This window comes from Eretmochelys imbricata, chromosome 28 (genome assembly GCF_965152235.1).
Source record: "Eretmochelys imbricata isolate rEreImb1 chromosome 28, rEreImb1.hap1, whole genome shotgun sequence".
Lineage (NCBI taxonomy): Eukaryota > Metazoa > Chordata > Testudines > Cheloniidae > Eretmochelys > Eretmochelys imbricata.
This window is the reverse complement of record NC_135599.1, coordinates 5,812,879-5,832,951: the sequence shown is the minus strand read 5'-3', so window position 1 is coordinate 5,832,951 and position 20,073 is coordinate 5,812,879. Positions and strand designations below refer to the sequence as shown.

Sequence of the window (20,073 nt, the reverse complement as noted above, 5' to 3'; positions counted from 1 at the left end):
TAATTGCTAAAACCCACCCCAAACTTTCTTCTTTCAGAAACCTGTGGCATATTGCACCTGTTTGTGGTTACTCAGTAGTCTCTCAAAATGAGGGTGCAAAATGTCTGACCTGGGATTCTCTCTTTAGGCCTATTCAGGTAAATCCCAGACTTCAGCATAACTACTCCCACAAAGCCTCAACCTAATGTAAGGTCCTTGTTATAAATATAAAGGGAAGGGGTAACCACCTTTCTATATACAGTGCTATAAAATCCCTCCTGGCCAGAGGCAACATCCTGTTACCTGTAAAGCGTTAAGAAGCTCAGCTAACCTGGATGGCACCTGACCCAAAGGACCAATAAGGGGACAAGATACTTTCAAATCTGAAGGGGGTGGGGGGGGGGAAGGCTTTTGTTTGTGCTCTTTGTTTACATGGTTGTTCTCTCTTGTGACTGAGAGAGTCGAGACAGAAATACATCTTCTCCAACCCACCCTAATCCAAGTCTCCAATATTGCAACCAGTATAGGTAAGCCAGGCAAGGCGGATTTGTTTATCTTTTGTTTTAAGTGAATTTTCCCTGTGTTAAGAGGGAGGTTTATTCCTGTTTTCTATAACTTTAAGGTTTTGCCCAGAGGGGGATCCTCTGTGTTTTGAATCTGAATACCCAGTAAAGTATTTTCCATCCTGATTTTACAGAGGTGATTTTTACCTCTCTTTTTTTTAATAAAATCTCTCTTTTAAGAACCTGACTGATTTTTCCATTGCCCCAAGATCCGGGGGTTTGGGTCTTTGATGATTTTGTAACCAATTGGTTAAGATATTATTCTCAAGGCTCCCCAGGAAAGGGGGTGTGTAGGGCTTGGGGGGATATTTTGGGGGAAGACGTCTCCAAGTAGGCTCTTTCCCTGTTCTTTGTTTAAAACGCTTGGTGGTGGCAGCATACTGTTCAAGGACAAGGCAAAGTTTGTACCTTGGGGAAGTTTTTAACCTAAACTGGTAAGAATAAGCTTAGGGGGTCTTTCATGCGGGTTCCCGCATCTCTACCCTAGACTTCCGAGTGGGGAAGGAACCCTGACAGCCCTTAACTGGAGCAAGCTTAATAACCCATTTATTTATGTTCACCTCCTTGCCCCTCCATGCATGTTCCAAGCTGATAATGACATTTTACCTCTAGCGAGTATAAAATTGCCCACAAGACATGATACACAGGGCATGGCTACACTTGCAGATGTAGAGCACTGAGAGTTAAACCAGCCCTCAGAGAGTGCAGTAGAGAAAGCGCAGCAGTGTGTTCACACTGTCAGCTACAAGCGCACTGGTGTGGCCACATTTCCAGCACTTGCAGCAGCATTGGGAGCGGTGCATTATGGGCAACTATCCCACAGAGCACCTTTTCCCATTCTGGCGCTGTTGCTTGTGGGAAGCGGGGCAGAGGGGGGTGCAGCATTCTAGGTCCTGGCCCAAAGCCATACAATGCATCGCTTTGCATCCCAGCAATCCCTGTGCTTCTGTCCACATTTGGCGCCATCTGTCAATGTTTTTTTTCTACTGCATGGTCTGTCTTCCCTTTTCGGTATTCGGAATATGCTGATGGGTCTCGCCAGCACGTTACGAACGGCAGTCGAGTTACTCCTTAAGCTACAAACTGGTAGTGAGGAGTCCGACGATGATGTCGACTCGCATAATGCATATGACACAAGATTCTTTGTGGCATTCACGGACATGCTCACCACCATGGAACTCCACTTTTGGGATCGGGAAACAAGCACTAAGTAGTGGGATCACGTCGTCATGCAAGTCTGGGATGACGAGCAGTTGCTGCAGAACTTTTGGATGAGAAAAGCCACTTTCCTGGGACGGTGTGCTGAACTTGCCCCCACCCTGCGGCACAAGAACACGAAATTGAGAGCTGCCCTGACAGTGGAGAAGTGGGTGGCTATTGCAGTCTGGAAGCTGGTAACTCCAGACAGCTACCTATCGGTCGCGAACCAGATTGGAGTGGGAAAGTCGACCGTTGGAATCCTGTTAATGCAAGTTTGCAGGGCCATTAATCCCATCCTGCTCAGAAGAATCGTGACTCTGGGTAATGTGCATGACATTGTGGATGGCTTTGCACAAATGGGTTTCCCTAACTATGGAGGGGCGATAGATGGGACGCATATTCCAATTTTGGTACCAGCCCACCTAGCCTCCAAGTATGTTAATCGGAAGGGGTATTTCTCTGTGGTTCTCCAGGCACTTGTGGATCACATTGGGCGTTTCATTGACATTAACTCAGGCTGGTCTGGAAAGGTGCATGACACACCCATCTTTTGGAATACAGGCCTGTTCAGGAAGCTGCAAGCAAGGACTTTCTTCCCAGACCAAAAGATCATTGTAGGGGAAGTCGAAATGCCCATTGTGATCCTTGGAGACCCTGCTTACCTTTTAATGCTGTGGCTTATGAAACCCTGCACAGGGAGCCTTGACAGCATCAAGGAGTGGTTCAGCAACAGCCTGAGTCGGTACAGAATGACTGTGGAGTGTGCTTTTGGCCGTTTAAAGGGCTGCTGGTGCTGTCTGTATGGGAAGCTGGAACTGGCTGATGACAACATCCCCATGGTTATATCCATGTTTTCTACCCTCCATAACATTTGTGAGAGGAAGGGTGAAAGATTCACCCAGGCATGGACCTTGGAGGTTCAAGACCTGGAGGCTGAATTTGAACAGCCAGAGAGCAGGGCTATTGGAGGGACCTAGCACGGGGCTGCAAGGATTAAGGAGCAATTTGAGGTTGAAAGCCACCAGTAATGTTTGGTGCCCTGCACAGGAGTGAAGTGCAGTGGTTCCAATGTTAGTAGGAGTCTGTTTGCTACACTGACTTGCAGGGCCTGTTGCTTTCCTGGCTAAGGTATCTTCTACTTAACGCAATAATAAAGAATGTTTTCAAAGCCAAAAAATCCATTTATTGAAAAGAAAATTCAATTATTGAAAAGAAACACAACTGCTTGGGAAGCAGAAAGGGAAAGTGGGTGGGCTGGGGAACGGTTCAATCACAGATTTGCATATGTCCGGTTATCATACTCAGCCTTCCTGTCTGGAGTGCTGTGCAATGAATGGATGGTAAAATGCATGGTGATGGGGGTTGAGCGCAGTGGGTAAAGGTCGTAGTTTGCAGGGCTGGGTGGTGAAGCTACAGATGTTGGAGGCAGTGGGTAGTGATAAGAACCTGCATGTTGGGGAAAGTGGGTTGGAGGTGACATGGGGGCGCAAGGGAAAGCGTTTTGGGAGAAGGGCTGCAAGGGGGGCGGGGGCGGAAGTGCTCTGCCTACATTGGTATGAGCGCCTGTATCGAGTCCACTTGACGCTCCATAATGCTTAGCAGCCGCTCCGTGCTTTGGTGCCGGCGATCCGCATTTTGCTGGTGGACCCTCCTTTCCCTCTTCCCCGGCTCCTGCACTTTTCATTAAGGGACTGCTGCATTACTTCATGCAGCAAGTCCTCTTTGCTTCTATGTGGCTGCTTCCTAATTCTTTGGAGTCTTTTGGCCGGTGGTAACAAGAACGGCTGAGATCTCAAGGTTGCGTCTGTAAAGTAAAAATGCAACACTTAACAGAGGCAGCATTGTTCACACCAGACAGAGCAATGATTCCCCCGTACTTAAAGACAAACACAGTCTACACAATAGCAGAATTTGCCCACCCAAAGCTAGCGCACGTAATCCACAGGAGCCCCAAAATGGTGAGTAAGCACAGAGCAAGGGGGACTGATTGTTTCACAGCCATACTGTCCTTTGGGTTTCTGTGCCTTGGGGAGAGGCAACAGCTGCAGGGAGCCCCTATACTGAACGCTGTCCCCACATTTTTCACAGGAGTTTGTCCTGGAAGAAATCTTGTCGCTGAGGGTGACCTGGGAAGCAAGGCAGGGTCTTCTACTACTATGTGGCTTCCTCCCTGGCCCATATGCAGTTTGCCTGTGTGCAACAATGGTCCCCCCCCCAACCCCCCATGGCATAGTGAACATGTTAGCCTTACTGGGACAGGGAGCACAGTAGCTCTGCCAAGGAACCTGTGCAAGCGGATTGCCCAGCCTCTGCATGAGAGTCTTGTCCCCCCTTCTCCCCATCTGCAGCAGCCACAAACTGTCTTCCCTCCAGGCTCCTTGGATCTTTGAGCCTGTCCCTCCTGAGGTTCCGTGGCCCACTTCTTGTTTCTTACATTCTCCTTTTCTGGAAGAATTAGAGGCTGTTGCTCCTGAATTTTAGTGTTTCATTCCCCAGCCTTCTCCACACACTGGGGGAGTTTAATTCTCCCTCCCATTACACCTGAGTCAGTAGATTTCCTCATTCCCCAAAATGTGCTTTTGCGATGTCACAGTTCCGGGGTAGCTAAGCCTTTGACCTGCCTCCATGGTCTGCTCAAGCAATGCCCTCTCGGGTATCAGGCCTCTACCCTGCCCCTCTCTATGGGTCGGGACCCACATGTGTCTCCGTTTTGACCAGGGTTTAAGGATTGCAGCTCATCATCCACTGTGTTCACTGGACTAACCTCCTGGTCCTGTGCTTTGCTTTCTCTCCAAGGGTTGCGAGCAGTGTGTGTGAGAGATAGAGGTGGGAATTTTGGTGATACTTCTATGATGGTAATACGTACCTCAGTTTCCCTCTGTGATTGGTATTGCTATGATTAGAAAGAGCAGGAGAGATGAGGTGTTTTGTCATGTAGCTTTCATGGGGTGATCTGAATGGGTCATTCAGGACTGGCTTGGGCCAACCTAGATCAGTGGAATACCCGTCAGAGACAAGGGAATAATTGTCACCTGTCCATGGGAGGATCTCAGCTTGGCTGAGTGAAGCATACCTGGACTTGTTATGTTTTTGGGAGTAGGAAGAACTGGGCTTGCTTACGCAGGGAGCTCTACTGGAGCAAAGACAAATGGACAGCACAGTGAAAGGAAAACAAACTGTTTTCTACAGCAGCATGGCTTAAGGGCATTGGCCAGTATGGACTATATCAGGGGTCTCAAACTCAAATGACCACGAGGGCCACATGAGGACTAGTACATTGGCCTAAGGGCTGCACCACTGAACACCCCCGCTGCCCCGGGCCTGCCCCACTCCACCCCTTCTGTGAGGTCTGGCCCCGCCCCTGCCCTGCCTCTTCCCACCCCTTCCCTGCCCCCATTCCAACCCCTTTCCTGCTGGGAACGGGGAACCACGGCCAATGGGAGCTTCAGGGGAGGTACCTGGAGGGGCAGCCAGGGCAACACACAGACCCCTGTGCCCTCCCTCCCTCACATCCTGGTCGCTTCCTGGAGCAGTGTGGGGACAGGGCAGGGAGGCAGCCTTCCCTGCCCCAGGTGCGTACCAGGCCGAAGCCACTCTATGTAAATGCTGGGGGGGTGGGTGGGGGGAGCCACGAGGAGCTGGCAGGCCGCAGAAAATAACCCTGCGGGCCGCATGCAGCCCATGGGCCATGTATTTGAGACCCCTGGACTGTGTTGTCGTCTTTGCTTCTCTGTCCTAATCTAAGGACTTTCCAATGCTGTGTTTAACTTGACTAATAAACCCTGCTGTGTTTTAAAAGTCTGCCCAGTGTCACAGGAAAAACTTGCTCTGTGCATTGACTGAGGAACAGTCTCTGAAGAGGAGTGTCATTCAGCTGGACCTGCTGGGCAGAGCTCACAGGTTGGAATAGGAGTGTTGAAGCCAGAGGCTCAGTCTCCGGTGTTGAAGCTCCATGGCCCATCCTTGTGGAAGAGTGGGACCCCAAGGGGCACCGCCCAAGGACTGTTTAAAAGCCAGGGCATTGCACAGATCCTATGGATCCATGACAGTGTGCCAGTGTGCCTTATGGGGAAAAGATATAAAACAAGAAAAGGATCTAAATGCCTATTGACAATCACCCCCTCATCAGTCGTCATGGGAATCCCTGATCAGTTCCAAAGTGTATTAAAACCTTCCTTAAAGGCTTTAATTTCCCTGGTTCTTGTCATGCAGACAGCAAGCACAAAAGACCAGACGTCCGAAGTGCAGACAATGCGATAGAGTCTGTTCCCCAGTGTTCCCTTCCCAGCTCTGACACCACAGAGCCATTTACCCTGTGTCCCCCTTCCAAACTCTGATGCCGCAGAGCCTTGCCTGTGTCTGTTCCCTGTTCCTGTTCCCTCCCTTACAAACATGATTCCAATTTCCCTTCCCCCTCCTGTTTGACCCCAGTTTATATAGTATTATTCTCAGCTATACCATAACCAATCATTTTACTGAAATTTAACTAAGCAATCCTAACATACTGTAACATAATTCTCCAACCAATTATATCCCACTACCCTAATTAACTTACACCTAACAAAATTAATTATACAGCAGAGAGAAACAATTAGAGAACCAGACAGATTAACAACAGAAAAGTGGGGGCCATAAAGAAATGAAGGTTTCACAACCAGAACCATTGATAAGTGATTTCTTGCCAGACAATGCTGTCAAACTAAGTTTTCTTTAACCATCTTCAGATCTGTTTCTTTATCTGGTGGTGATGGGCACTATCTGGACAGGCTCGTCTTCCTAACAGCCCAATACCACCTTATTTCAATGTGACTGGTTTGGGATGTGAGGATGTGACCGGTCGCTTCCCAGCTTATGGCTGCCCCTGCTGTTTAGACAAAAGCCTTAGCCTAAGAACAAGGCCTCGGACTGTCTCAGTGAGAGAAGGCTCATACACAGGCAGACTGTGCCCTGATCTACACTATGAGTTTAGGTTGAATTTAGCAGCGTTAGCTTGATTTAACCCTGCACCCATCCACATGACAAAGCCATTTTTGTTGACTTAAAGGGCTCTTAAAATCAATTTCTGTAGTCCACCCTGACAAGGGGATTAGTGCTGAAATCAACATCGCCGGGTCAAATTTGGGGTAGTGTGGATGCAATTCGACAGTATTGGCCTCCGGGAGCTATACCAGAGTGCTCCATTGTGACCACTCTGGACAGCACTTTCAACTGAGATGCACTAGCCAGGTACAAAGGAAAAGCCCCGGGAACTTTTGAATTCCATTTCCTGTTTGGCTAGCATGGTGAGCTCATCAGCACAGGTGACCATGCAGTCCCAGAATCACAAAAGAGCTCCAGAATGGACCGAACAGGAGGTACTGGATCTGATCGCTGTATGGGGAGATGAATCCGTGTTATCAGAACTCCTTTCCAAAAGATGAAATGCCAAAATATTTGCAAAAATCTCCAAGGGCATGATGGACAGAGGCTACAACAGGGACCCGCAACAGTGCCATGTGAAAATTAAGGAGCTCAGGCAGGCCTACCAATAAACCAAAGATTCAAACGGCCGCTCCTGGTCAGAGCCCTAGACATGCCACTTCTATGATGGGCTGCATGCAATTCTAGGGAGGGCCCCTACCACTACCCCACCCCTGTCCGTGGACACCTGGAAGGGGTGAGTGTCATGCAACAGGGATGAGGATTTTGGGGACAAGGAAGATGAGAAGGAGGAGGATAGCGCACAGCAGGCAAGAGGAGAAACCGTTCTCCCTGACAGCCAGGAACTGTTTATCACCCTGGAGCCAATACCCTCCAAACCCAGCTCCTGGTCCAGGAAGCCTGGTGAGTGTACCTTTGTAAATATAATACATTGTTTAAAGGTAAGTGTGTTTAATGATTAATTCACCCTGAAGACTTGACATGCATTCGCAGCCAGTATAGCTACTGGAAAAGTCTGTTAACATGTCTGGGGATGGAGCGGAAATCCTCCAGGGACATCTCCATGAAGCTGTCCTGGAGGTACTCCCAAAGCCTTTGCAAAAGGTTTCTGGGGAGCGCAGCCTTATTCCGTCCTCCATGGAAGGACACTTTACCATGCCAGGCCAGTAGCACATAGTCTGGAATCATTGTGTAAGAAAGCATGGCAGCATATGGTCCTGGTGTTTGCTGGCTTTCAAGCAACATCCGTTCTTTATCTCTCTGTGTTATCCTCAGGAGAGTGATATCATTCATGGTCACCCTGTTGAAATAGGGGAATTTTATTGAGGGCATGTTCAGAGGTGGCTGTTCCTGCTGGGCTGTTTGCCTGTGGCTGAAAAGAAATCATCCCTGCTGTTACCCACTCGGTGTGGGGGGGGAGGGGATCGTTCACTGTGAGCTGTTCGTGTTTGGCTGGCAGGGATCTTCCCTGATACTAGTCATGTGGTGGGGGAAGGGTGAATTGATCATCCCAGAGAATTGATCATCCCAGAGAATTGGGTGGGGTTAGATGGGTTTGTGCTACACCTTAACTCAACAAAAAGCAGCCCTTCCTTTTAACCTGAAAAAAGCAGCCCTTCCTTTTAAATGGCCAACTCAATGGGTGCTTGGAATGGAAAAGGAGGGTGCTGCCGTTTAAAACCATTCCGACGTGTTATCAAGGTTGAAGAAACCAAAAGACTGTGGCTTTCCATGGCTGTCTGCAAGCCAAATTCTGTTCCTCAGCCCTGCGTGTGTGATCTCTCACACTAAACCGGAGGCAAAATGCGACCTTGTACCGAAAACACATGTGCTATGTCATATTAACAGCTTGGTTCACTATGAAAGAGTCTACCCATTATTCTCTAAAATGTGTCTTTTTAAATACTACTCTCCTTTTTTTCCTCGCACAGTTGCAAATGTTTCAAAGGTCCCCCTGTCATCTCCATCCCAGAGGCTAACGCAGATAAGAAGGCAAAAAAAATGCACTCGCGATGAAATGTTCTCTGAGCTCATGCAGTCCTCCCACACTGAAAGAGCTCAGCAGAATGTGTGGAGGCAAACAATGTCAGAGTCCAGGAAAGCAGAAAATGAACACGAGGATAGGAGGGACGAGCGAGATGAGAGGGGGTGGGAGTGAGATGAGAGGGGATGGGATGCAATGTTGAGGCTACCGGGGGATCAAACTGATATGCTCCAGCATCTGGTGGAGTTGCAGGAAGCAGCAGGAGCACAGACCACTCCTGCAGCCCCTGTGTAACCATCCACCCTCCTCCCCAAGTTCCATAGCCTCCTCAGCCACATGCCCAAGAACGCGGGGGGTGGGGGACCTCTGGGCACCCAACCACTCCACCCCAGAGGATTGCCCAAGCAACAGAAGGCTGGCATTCAATAAGTTTTGAAGTGCAGTGTGGCCTTGTCCTTCTCTCCTCCCCTCATCCACCACCTCACCCAGTGCTTCTCTCCTCCCACACCCCTCCCAGGCTACCTTGGCAGTTATCCCCCTATTTGTTTGATGAATTAATGAAGAATGCATGATTTTGAAACAACAATGACTTTATTGCCTCTGCAAGCGGCGATCAAATGTGGGAGGGTGGTTGGCTTACAGGGAAGTAGAGTGAACCAAGGGGGCGGGTTTTCATCAAGGAGAAAAAAACAGAAGTGTCACACTGTAGCCTGGCCAGTTATGAAACTGGTTTTCAAAGCTTCTCTGATACATAGCGCGCCCTGCTGTCTGTCTGTGCATAATCAGCGACCAAGCGATTTGCCTCAACCTCCCACCCCGCCATAAACGTCTCCCCCTTACTCTCACAGATACTGTGGAGCACACAGCAAGCAGCAATAACAATGGGAATATTGTTTTTGCTGTGGTCTAACCGAATCCATAAACTTCGCCAGCGCGCTTTTAAACGTCCAAAGGCACATCCTACCACCATTCTGCACTTGCTCAGCCTATAGTTGAACAGCTCCTTATTACTGTCCAGGGTGCCTGTGTATGGCTTCATGAGCCATGGCGTTAAGGGGTAGCCTGGATCCCCAAGGATAACATCCCCAACAGTTATTTTCTGGTCTGGGAAGTAAGTCCCTTCTTGCAGCTGTTCAAGCAGACCAGCGTTCCTGAAGATGCCAGCTTCCTGTACCTTTCCCGGCCATCCCATGCTGACATTGGTGAATTGTCCCTTGTGATCCACCAGTGCTTGCAGAACCATTGAAAAGTACCCCATGCAGTTTATGTACTGGCTGCCAAGGTGGTTCGATCCCAAGATAGAAATATGTGTTCTGTTTATCGCTCCACCACAGTTAGGGTATCTCATTGCAGCAAAGCCATCCACTATGACCTGCACATTTCCCAGAGTCACTATCCTTGATAGCAGCAGCTCAGTGATTGAGTTGGCTACTTGGATCACAGCAGCCCCCACAGTAAATTTGCCCACTCCAAATTGATTCCCGACTGACCGGTAGCTGTCGGGCACTGCAAGCTTCCACAGGGCTATTGCCACTCAGTTGTGAACTGTGAGGGCTGCTCTCATCTTGGTATTCTTGCGCTTCAGGGCAGGGGACAGCAAATCACAAAGTTCCATGAAAGTGCCCTTACGCATGTGAATGTTTTGCAGCCACTGGGAATCATCCCAGACTTGCAACACTATGCGGTCCCAGCAGTCTGTGCTTGTTTCTTGGGCCCAGATCAGCGTTCAATTCCATGAGCCTGCCCCATTGCCACCAGGATGTCCAAATTGCCGGTGCCCTTGCTTTGAGAGAAGTCTGTGTCCATGTCCTCATCACTCTCGTCACCGCACTGCCGTCTTCTCGCCTGCTTTTGCAGGTTCTAGTTCTGCACCTACTGCAGGCTAATGCGTGAGGTGTTTACAATGCTCATAACTGGTGCGGTGATCTCAGCGGGCTCCATGCTTTCCATGGTATGGCGTCTGCAGGAGAGCAGAGTTGCAGCGGAAGCGGTGGCTGACTACGTATGCCACGAGAATAGATATTTATAGAGAACGACAAGTGGACCTGCTAGGTGGATTCAGGAGAGCCAAGTTGCAGTGGAAGTGGTGGAGGACGACGGTTAGCAACGTGCACATTTCCCAAGGAAGAACACGCGTACCTAGGATCCCATGACAGACAACATGGAGAAATTCGCTATTGAGACAATAGGAGCAGTGCAGAGTTGCAGCGGAAGCGGTGTATGATGACGGTTAGCCATACTACTGCACCGTCTGCTGCCAGCAGCACCCAGGACACAACAGCAGCAGTGTCGGTGAGCTGAGCTGAGCGGGCTACATGCTTGCCGTGGTGTGGCATCTGCACGGAAAAAAGGTGTGAAACAATTGTCTGCCATTGCTTTCACAGAGGGAGGGGTGACTGATGACATGTACCCAAAACCACCCGCTACAATGTTTTTGCCCTATCAGGCATTGGGAGCTTAACCCAGAATTCCAATGGGCAGCGGAGACTGCAGGAACTGTGGGATAGCTACCCACAGTGCACCGCTCTGTAAGTTGATGCTAGCCACGGTAGTGGGGACGCACTTTGCTGACTTAATGCACTTAGTGTGGACGTACGCAATCGACTGTATAAAATAGATTTCTAAAAATCTACTTCTATAATATTGACCTATTTTCATGGTGTAGACATACCCTGTGATTTTCCTTCTTTGTTTTTATACCCCTTTAACTAGCTAAGTGATAAAACTACCCCTAAGTTCTTAAAGTATAGGCTTTACAGGCAGGCCTGAATATCTATGTTCTAACACTGGGTTCTGCCCCTTCGCCCATTCTATGTCTGTTTTGTCCATTTAGATTGTAAATACTTCAGGGCGTGGGCTATCTACTATTCTGTTTGTAATTTGCCTAGTACAATGGGGATCCACTGTTAGTTGGTCCTTGGGCACTAAGGTAATGAATATTATAATAATAACTATCCTGCTACTTTGAGCCAAGGAAGCTGGCCTTGGGATGTTACTGCTTAAAAATGAGCTGGGCTTAAAACCATGGAATATTCCTTGTGACAAGTATCCCACAAATTCCACTGACCTCCATTGTTTTCTTTTTCTTTAGCAGGGTTTCCGATTTGCAAACCTGATGTGATCTCACAGCTGGAACGAGGGGAAGAGCCGTGGGTCCCAGATCTCCAGGGCTCTGAGAAAAAAGTGCTCCCGAGAACTCCCTGCACAGGTGAGGAATTGGTTAAACCAATGCAAAAATTGTCCATGAATACAGAAAACATTTGGGCTGCCCTACAAAGACCTTATGAGCTCTCCAAGTTCAGCACTGTTCCCTGCAGATGTGGAATCATTATGGCAGATGTCACTCATTTGTTCCCACCTATTCTGACTGAGAACTGGCAGCAGGTCCCTCCCCAGTCTCTCTTTCCCCAGAGTGTTCTGGTGAGATGCAGACCAAAAGTGATCCCTTTCTCTCTCCTCTCGGAAAGGGCTTGGGGAAAATCAGCTCATGATAGGGTTGATCTCTCCCGCACATATTTTGGTTTGTTCACCCCTTTTTCTATTCCTCTCTGATATTTCCTTTCTCTCAGGTGCAGGGAGTGACCTATGCATGGATTCTCTCTGTCTCCCATCAGGTAATGGGAAGGTGAGCGAGAATGAAGAGGAGAAACACCAACAGGAAGATGCTGAGCAAGTAGAACCACATGGGACGTTATCAGGAAGCTCCAAAGGGAATGTTTCTGGGAGTTCTGCACTCCCAGAAGAAGCAAAATCGTGTGAGACTCAGCAGAGGCCAGAGGAAAACTTGAGGAGCCACTCAGACCCTATTACATGTGAAACAATCAACTTGGAAGAGACACGCTACACGTGCCATGAGTGTGGGGAAAGCTTCAATGTGAGCTCTGCCCTGATCAGACATCAGAGAATCCACACTGGAGAGAGATGCTACACGTGCTCTGAGTGTGGGAAAGGCTTCAGTCGGAGCTCCCACCTTATCATACATCGTAGAATCCACACGGGAGAGACGCCCTACACATGCGCTGAATGTGGGAGAAGCTTCAATCAGAGCTCAAACCTTACCACACATCAGAGAATCCACACAGGTGAGCGACCTTATGGATGCTCTGAGTGTGGGAAACGGTTCATTGATACTTCAACCCTCATCTCACATCAGCGAATCCACACCGGAGAGACGCCCTACACGTGCTCTGAGTGTGGGAAAAGCTTCATTCAGAGCTCAAACCTGATCACACATCAGCGAATCCACACAAGAGAGATGCCCTACACATGTGGTGAGTGTGGCAAAAGCTTCAATCAGCGCTCACACCTTATCGTACATCAGAGAATCCACACAGGTGAGCGACCTTATGGATGCTCTGAGTGTGGGAAACGGTTCATTGATAGTTCAACCCTCATCTCACATCAGCGAATCCACACCGGAGAGACGCCCTACACGTGCTCTGAGTGTGGGAAAAGCTTCAGTCAGAACTCACACCTTATCACACATCAGAGAATCCACACAGGAGAGACGCCCTACACGTGCTTTGAGTGTGGGAGAAGCTTCAATCGGAACTCAAACCTTATCACTCATCAGAGAATCCACACGGGAGAGACGCCCTACACGTGTTCTGAATGTGGGAGAAGCTTCAATCAGCGCTCACACCTCATCACGCATAGGAGAATCCACACAGGTGAGAAACCTTATGGATGCTCTGAGTGTGGGAAACGGTTCACTGATAGTTCAACCCTCATCTCACATCAGCGAATCCACACAGGAGAGATGCCCTACACATGCGCCGAGTGTGGGAAAAGCTTCAATCAGAGCTCAAACCTTATCACACATCAGCGAATCCACACAGGAGAGACGCCCTACACCTGCTCTGAGTGTGGGAAAAGCTTCAATCGGAACTCAAACCTTACCACACATCAGAGAATCCACACGGGAGAGATGCCCTACACGTGTTCTGAATGTGGGAAAAGCTTCAATCAGAGCTCTCACCTTATTACACATAGAAGAATCCACACAGGTGAGAAACCTTATGGATGCTCTGAGTGTGAGAAACGCTTCAGCGATATTTCAGCCCTCATCTCACATCAGCGAATCCACACAGGAGAGAAGTCCTACAAATGCTCTGAGTGTGGGAAAAGCTTCCGTTGTAGCTCAAACCTTATCGCGCATCAGAGAATCCACACAGGTGAGAGACCTTATGGATGCTCTGAGTGTGGGAAACGGTTCATTGATAGTTCAACCCTCATCTCACATCAGAGAATCCACACCGGAGAGACACCCTACACGTGCTCTGAGTGTGGGAAAAGCTTCAATCGGAACTCAAACCTTATCACACATCAGCGAATCCACACAGGAGAGACGCCCTACACATGTTCTGAGTGTGGCAAAAGCTTCAATCAGAGCTCACACCTCATCACACATAGGAGAATCCACACAGGTGAGAAACCTTATGGATGCTCTGAGTGTGGGAAACGGTTCATTGATAGTTCAACCCTCATCTCACATCAGCAAATCCACACAGGACAGAGTCCCTACACATGTTCTGAGTGTGGGAAAAGCTTCAATCATAGCTCAAGCCTTATTAGACATCAGAAAACTCACATGAGAGAGAACTGTAATAAATGCCTTGACTAGGGCTGGCCAAAGGTGTGTGTGTTTGTTTTTTTTTAAATCATATTTGCTAGTTCCCACATAGTGATCTTTGCACCATTTTCACCATGGTCTCTCAGCTCCCCTAGATGAGTTGCCTGCTCCTGCCTTTTGCAGCTCATCCTTCTTTGACGTCAGTCCTGTGATCTTTTCTATCTACTCCTTTCCTTTTGAGTTATAGGAGAGTGTGTCCCTCTAGCCAGGAATGTTCATCAGCTCCAGGTGGGAGAGAGAGAGGTTTGATTCCCAACAAGCTACAATGAGGCAAAAACTACCTGTGCCTTACATCCACTAGGACTGTACGTGATGTTGGTTGCTCACATTAGTGATCTTGGTGTAAAAAGACAATTACAGTTGTTGTGCAGATGCAGCCGAGGTGCAGTGGTTGGCATTAGCTTTCCCCGTGACCTGACCTTAACTCCATCACTTTTCCTAGTCTAAACAAACCCTGAGCATCACGGTTATACCGTTCCCCCATTTCAAAGCAATTGTTAGTCATCAAGTTCCCCATTTGGGAACAAATTGTTGCATTCCCAGTTGCTCTGTTGTTGCTGCAGGTTGTGCTGGAGAGCAGATATTTTTACTACCATTTTCCTCACTTTAAATATATTGAACTGTAACAAAAAAAATATTATTTCACCCTTTGTAACAACAGAAGAAGATAGGGTAAATCAGAGGGATTCCCTTATTCCCCATCTCCATCCCAATCCCCCTGTTGTTCATTTGCTTAGGTTAATTTTATTTCTAAAGGGCTGGGAAGAGTATTCCCTAGTAAATGACCTGTAACTAAGCAAAATACCTTAAATGCAAATACCAAAAAATGCATTTGCATCCCAAAGCAGTTGTGGCCCAGGCCCTGCAGCAGATTGCTCTTGAAGGTATCTCCTTCCGAATCATGTGCATGTTGCCTATTATTTGGGAAATGCAATCCCTATCTAGGTAGGGATAGGAAAAATGGAAGTGACCTTTCTGTTCAGCTCACCCCTGGGAGATGCTGCAAATGTGCAGGAAATGAAATCCATGATGAATGTGATATAGCTGCAGAAAGATACCTATTTTTAATAGCTACCTGACATTTGGTGTCTTACAGGGATTCTAAGCTGCACCTGAATTTAGTCGCTAATTTAAATCTGTGCCACCAGATTAAAGAAATAAAAGGGCATATTTGGGGGAGCTTTACTTCACTATCGCTATTGATATGTTGTGTGGTTGGTGAAGAATTCTACGCCAGAGAAGTGTAAAATTACTCCAAGTAAGGTCAAAGATTTGACAAGAACTCAGGCAGAAATTGCAGGTACGAGTGGTTGATTTTCACCCCAGAGATGGAAGCTATGGTGACCTGTGGCCCAGGTAAACTATTTTTAGAATGCTGCTCCCTAGTTAAGTGGCATTGATCACACTCCTAAAGGATGCCATGATTACATTGGGAACTGTCTTTTACCATTTGGATCCAAAGTTTCATGAAGCACAGAGAGAAACAGCTGATTCCTTCAGAGCCATCCCATGCCTATGGATCCCAAACTGGCTGCACTGTTAGACAAGAAGTGGTTCCATGCTGGGGAAATGATGGTAGCTAATGAGAGAATGTATCAGATTTCAAGTTCAGACTGCAGGATACATGAGTGCTGAGTCCAGAGTCTGTGGTTTGGTCTCTTAGTTTTGTTATTCTTATGCATTTATATTATTTCTCCACGTCGTCCTACTCTGAAAGATTAGAAAGTGTGAAAATGTAGCACAGGTGGTTTTTTCTCATGATGCAGCCTTCCCACGTAGTGTGAGACCCCCTTCCACCCTCACTACTGGGAGAAGACCCAGGGAGAAATGAACTCACAGAAGTGGAAGGCGTCCTAGGTTATTGTAGAATGTGACTTCACACAAAGCTCACTGGGTGGAAATGGGAATTAAGAGAAAACTGCCCTATAGGTTTATAGTTTGTAATCTTTGAATAAATTGTTACCAGTGACAATGAAATTTAAACATGAAGTTAATTAGTGTAACGTAAGAAGCTGATTATGTGATAACTTTCAGTGTTACAATATAATTCAGGTTTTCTTCTAGTTCTCTCCCTTCCCCCTCCTACTATATGGAAATAGTGGCTAATCCTGAAATTACAACCTCACTCCAAAGGAATTAGAGTGGGGGAATATATGATACAAATAGCATGTATGAGAATAGAGACCCAGTATAGACTATAATTATTGCTACTTAAAATGGAATTTATTTTGATAAATTTTAAAATAAATCTTCCCATAAGAGGAAAATTACTTGAGAGAAGATGTGTAACCTTTTACCCAGTTAGAAGGTAACAGCCACAGAGTTCCGCAGATCTCTTGTTTGCAAAGTAAAGATGTCACATTAGGCAGGAGATGTCAAAATCTACAATGGTGATGGATGTGTGATGGGAGCTTTTCTGGGTTGTTGTTTTTTTGTTTGGGTTGGTTTTTCAATTTAATTTTGTTTTGTTTTTGCAATGAGTTATTTTTGTAGGTGCTGAGGTTTCTTTTCCTTTTTGAGCACAGCTGTTTAACCCTCAGACCTGGCCCTGGAAACCTCCTCAGAACTGGCCTTGTGTTTCTTTTATGTTTGCTATCTTTGGGGTTTACACATCCACACTACATGCGGTTCACAGCAACAGATACTTTGAGAAACCTTCTGCGTGAAGCAGGCCTTTTCCAAACTGGCATTGGCCCAAAGTCTGCCTCAATTCAGCTGGATTGGGACACGTCTGTATCAAAGGAGTGGTTCACACCTGATTTGCCCAGTAACCTCAGGGGAGGGGTGGTAAGATAGCATCAGTAGGAACTGACCAACAATGAAGTTAAAAATAAGGGTAAAAGACTCTCACTTGCAGATTAACAAGCCTGTTCTGTTTATTCCCTCTGACACATCTGGCACTGGTCACTCTCAGGTAGCACACTGGGCTAGATGGACCATTGGTCTGACCCAGTATGACCAATCTTGCATTCTTATTAAGCCGTCTATGGCCTTGTCTACCCTGGCAAATTTCTGCATGGTAAAGCAGCTTTCTTCCCATAACTTCAAAGGTGTACACACGGCCAAGCCACTTCATCTGCAGAAACTCTGCAGTTGCAGCTCTGTAAGAAAAAACCCATCCCGACAAGAGACGTACAACTTTCTGCACCGCGGCTACAGTGCCGTGCTGCCAATGTAGACACCTTGGTCGATTGCAGTGCTGCGATTGGCCTGCGATTGGACGTCCTTCGATACGTCCCACGATCCCTGTTCTCACCTCTCCAGTCATCGGTTTGAACTCTACTACACTGCCCTCTGGTGATCAACTGTGAACACAACCTCTTAAATTCCTTGGGAATTTTAAAAGTCCCTTCCCTGTTTGCTCGGTGGTGCATGTAGTGGTCTCAGTGCATCTTTCCAGGTGACCATGCCTGCTCCATGCACCAGGCGATCCCCGGCTTGGAGCAATGCCAAGCTGCTGCACTTCATCAGCATTTGGGGAGAAGAGGCTATCCAGTTCCAGCTGTGCTCCAGCCGCAGGACTTATGATACCTATGGACAGATTTCACAATGCATGAGAGAAAGGGGCCATGACTGGCACGCACTGCAGTGCAGGGTCAAAGTGAAGGCACTGCAAAACACCTACCACAAGGTGTGGGAGGCAAACTGCTGCTCCAGTGCTGCACCCATGAGCTCCAGATTCTACAAGAGCTGGATGTGATACTCAGTGGGGACCCCACCTCCACTGCAAAGGCCACTGTGGATACTTCGGTGGCTCGCATGCCAGTCGAGAGTGGACCTAGCCAGGAGGAAAAAATCTTGGATGAGGATGTGGTGGTGGAGGGGGACCCAGAGGCAGAGGATGACTCGCAGGTCAGATATGTATGCAGCCAGGAGTTCTTCTCTACCCTGGAGGAGGCTAGCCAGTCTCAGCCATCTAGGGGCTTTGATTTGGGGAATCACTGAAGCGAGTTGTTGGGGGCAGGAGGGTTGCAGAAAGCAGGAGTTACATTTCAGGCACTACTAGCTCCAGGGCCAGGTCTGAGGGTTAAACAGCTGTGCTCAAAAAGGAAAAGAAACCTCAGCACCTATAAAAATAACTCGTTGCAAAAACAAAACAAAATTAAATTGAAAAACCAACCCAAACAAAAAAACCAACCCAGAAAAGCTCCCATCACACATCCATCACCATTGTAGATTTTGACATCTCCTGCCTAATGTGACATCTTTACTTTGCAAACAAGAGATCTGCGGAACTCTGTGGCTGTTACCCTCTAACTGGGTAAAAGGTTACACATCTTCTCTCAAGTAATTTTCCTCTTATGGGAAGATTTTAAAATTTATCAAAATAAATTCCATTTTAAGTAGCAATAATTACAGTCTATACTGGGTCTCTATTCTCATACATGCTATTCGTATCACATATTCCCCCACTCTAATTCCTTTGGAGTGAGGTTGTAATTTCAGGATTAGCCACTATTTCCATATAGTAGGAGGGGGAAGGGAGAGAACTAGAAGAAAACCTGAATTATATTGTAACACTGAAAGTTATCACATAATCAGCTTCTTACGTTACACTAATTAACTTCATGTTTAAATTTCATTGTCACTGGTAACAATTTATTCAAAGATTACAAACTATAAACCTATAGGGCAGTTTACTCTTAATTCCCATTTCCAGCTTTGTGTGAAGTATGAAGGTTTAAGAAAATTGCCTCTTGCTTTGCAGGGCTCTGTTTGCTTTCAATTAATGGAAGAAAGATTGCTTTCAAACCAAAACTATTCTTTTATTAAAAAACAACCACTGGAGGAGAGAGACAAACAAACAAACAAACAAACACACATCATCACTGTGGGGGATGAGGGAAGGGAGTGTCCCATGAGGAGGTGAGGTCCAGGGACGGTTAAAAATTTTGTGCTTGTCCAGGTATCATATGCAACTTTATCCTCTGGATTACAGTGCAGCGGGTACCGTACTTCAGCAGGAATGAACTGCAGAGGGATGGGTGTTGAGTGCACTAGGTCCTGGACATCCACAGGGCTGGACTGCGATGGGGTAGGAGTGGAACGCAGAGGGTACAGACTGGAGCCAAGAGGTTGATAAGACTGTGTTAGCCGTGTCTGGGGGCACATGGGAAAGAGGTTTGCGACAGCGTCTGCAGGGGTAGGCACACAAAGCGCTGCTTAGTTTGCGGTGCTAATAGTGCCTGAAGTGTGTCAGCTTGGCACTCCATAACTCCTGTAGTCCTCACTCCCACCCCCTGCTCCAGCCTGGAGCCTGCTCCCAGCACCCAATTTCTGTCCCAGAGACTGGACCTTCACCCCATTCCAACACACCCCCTCCTGTCCCCAAACTTGCTCCCAGAGCCTGCACCCACTCTGTCCGCACCCCCTCTTGTCCAGAAACTCCCTCCCAGAGCCTGCACCTTTCACCCCCTCCTGCACTCCCACCCCCTTCCCCAGGCTCCAGCTCACCACTGCCCCCACCCCTTCACACACCCAGCCCCAAAACTCCATCCCAGAGCCTACACCCAAACTTCCTCCTTGAATCTGCACCCCTCGTCCCCTCCTGCACCCCCTACCCCCTGTCCGAGCCCAGAGCCTGCACTGAGCACCCAAACTCTGTCCCAGAGCCTGCACTCCAGACCCCCTCCCCCACCCAAACTCCCAGAGCCCAGCCTCTCACCCCTTCTGCACCCAAACTCCCTCTCAGTGTCTGCACCCCAATCCCCTGCCCCAGCCTAGGGCCTGCACCCTAGACCTCTTCCCCCCACCCAAAGTTCCTCCCAGAGCCTTAGGCAGGTGGGGGTGGAGTT

General features: G+C 47.9%; 1 protein-coding gene across 3 annotated transcripts in view; it reads left to right on the top strand.

Moving 5' to 3' along the window:
• LOC144258252 (uncharacterized) overlaps positions 1-20,073 on the top strand; it is a 38,796-nt gene that overhangs the window by 15,426 nt on the left and 3,297 nt on the right. For 2 of the 3 annotated variants that reach the window (XM_077806677.1, XM_077806676.1), the window contains exons 4-5: positions 11,738-11,854; positions 12,216-14,072. In XM_077806677.1, the coding sequence (XP_077662803.1) occupies positions 11,738-11,854; positions 12,216-14,072 (1,974 nt within the window). Of the gene's footprint in view, positions 1-11,737; positions 11,855-12,215; positions 16,221-20,073 lie in introns of those variants that run through there. The other variant, XM_077806675.1, reaches the window with a different exon arrangement.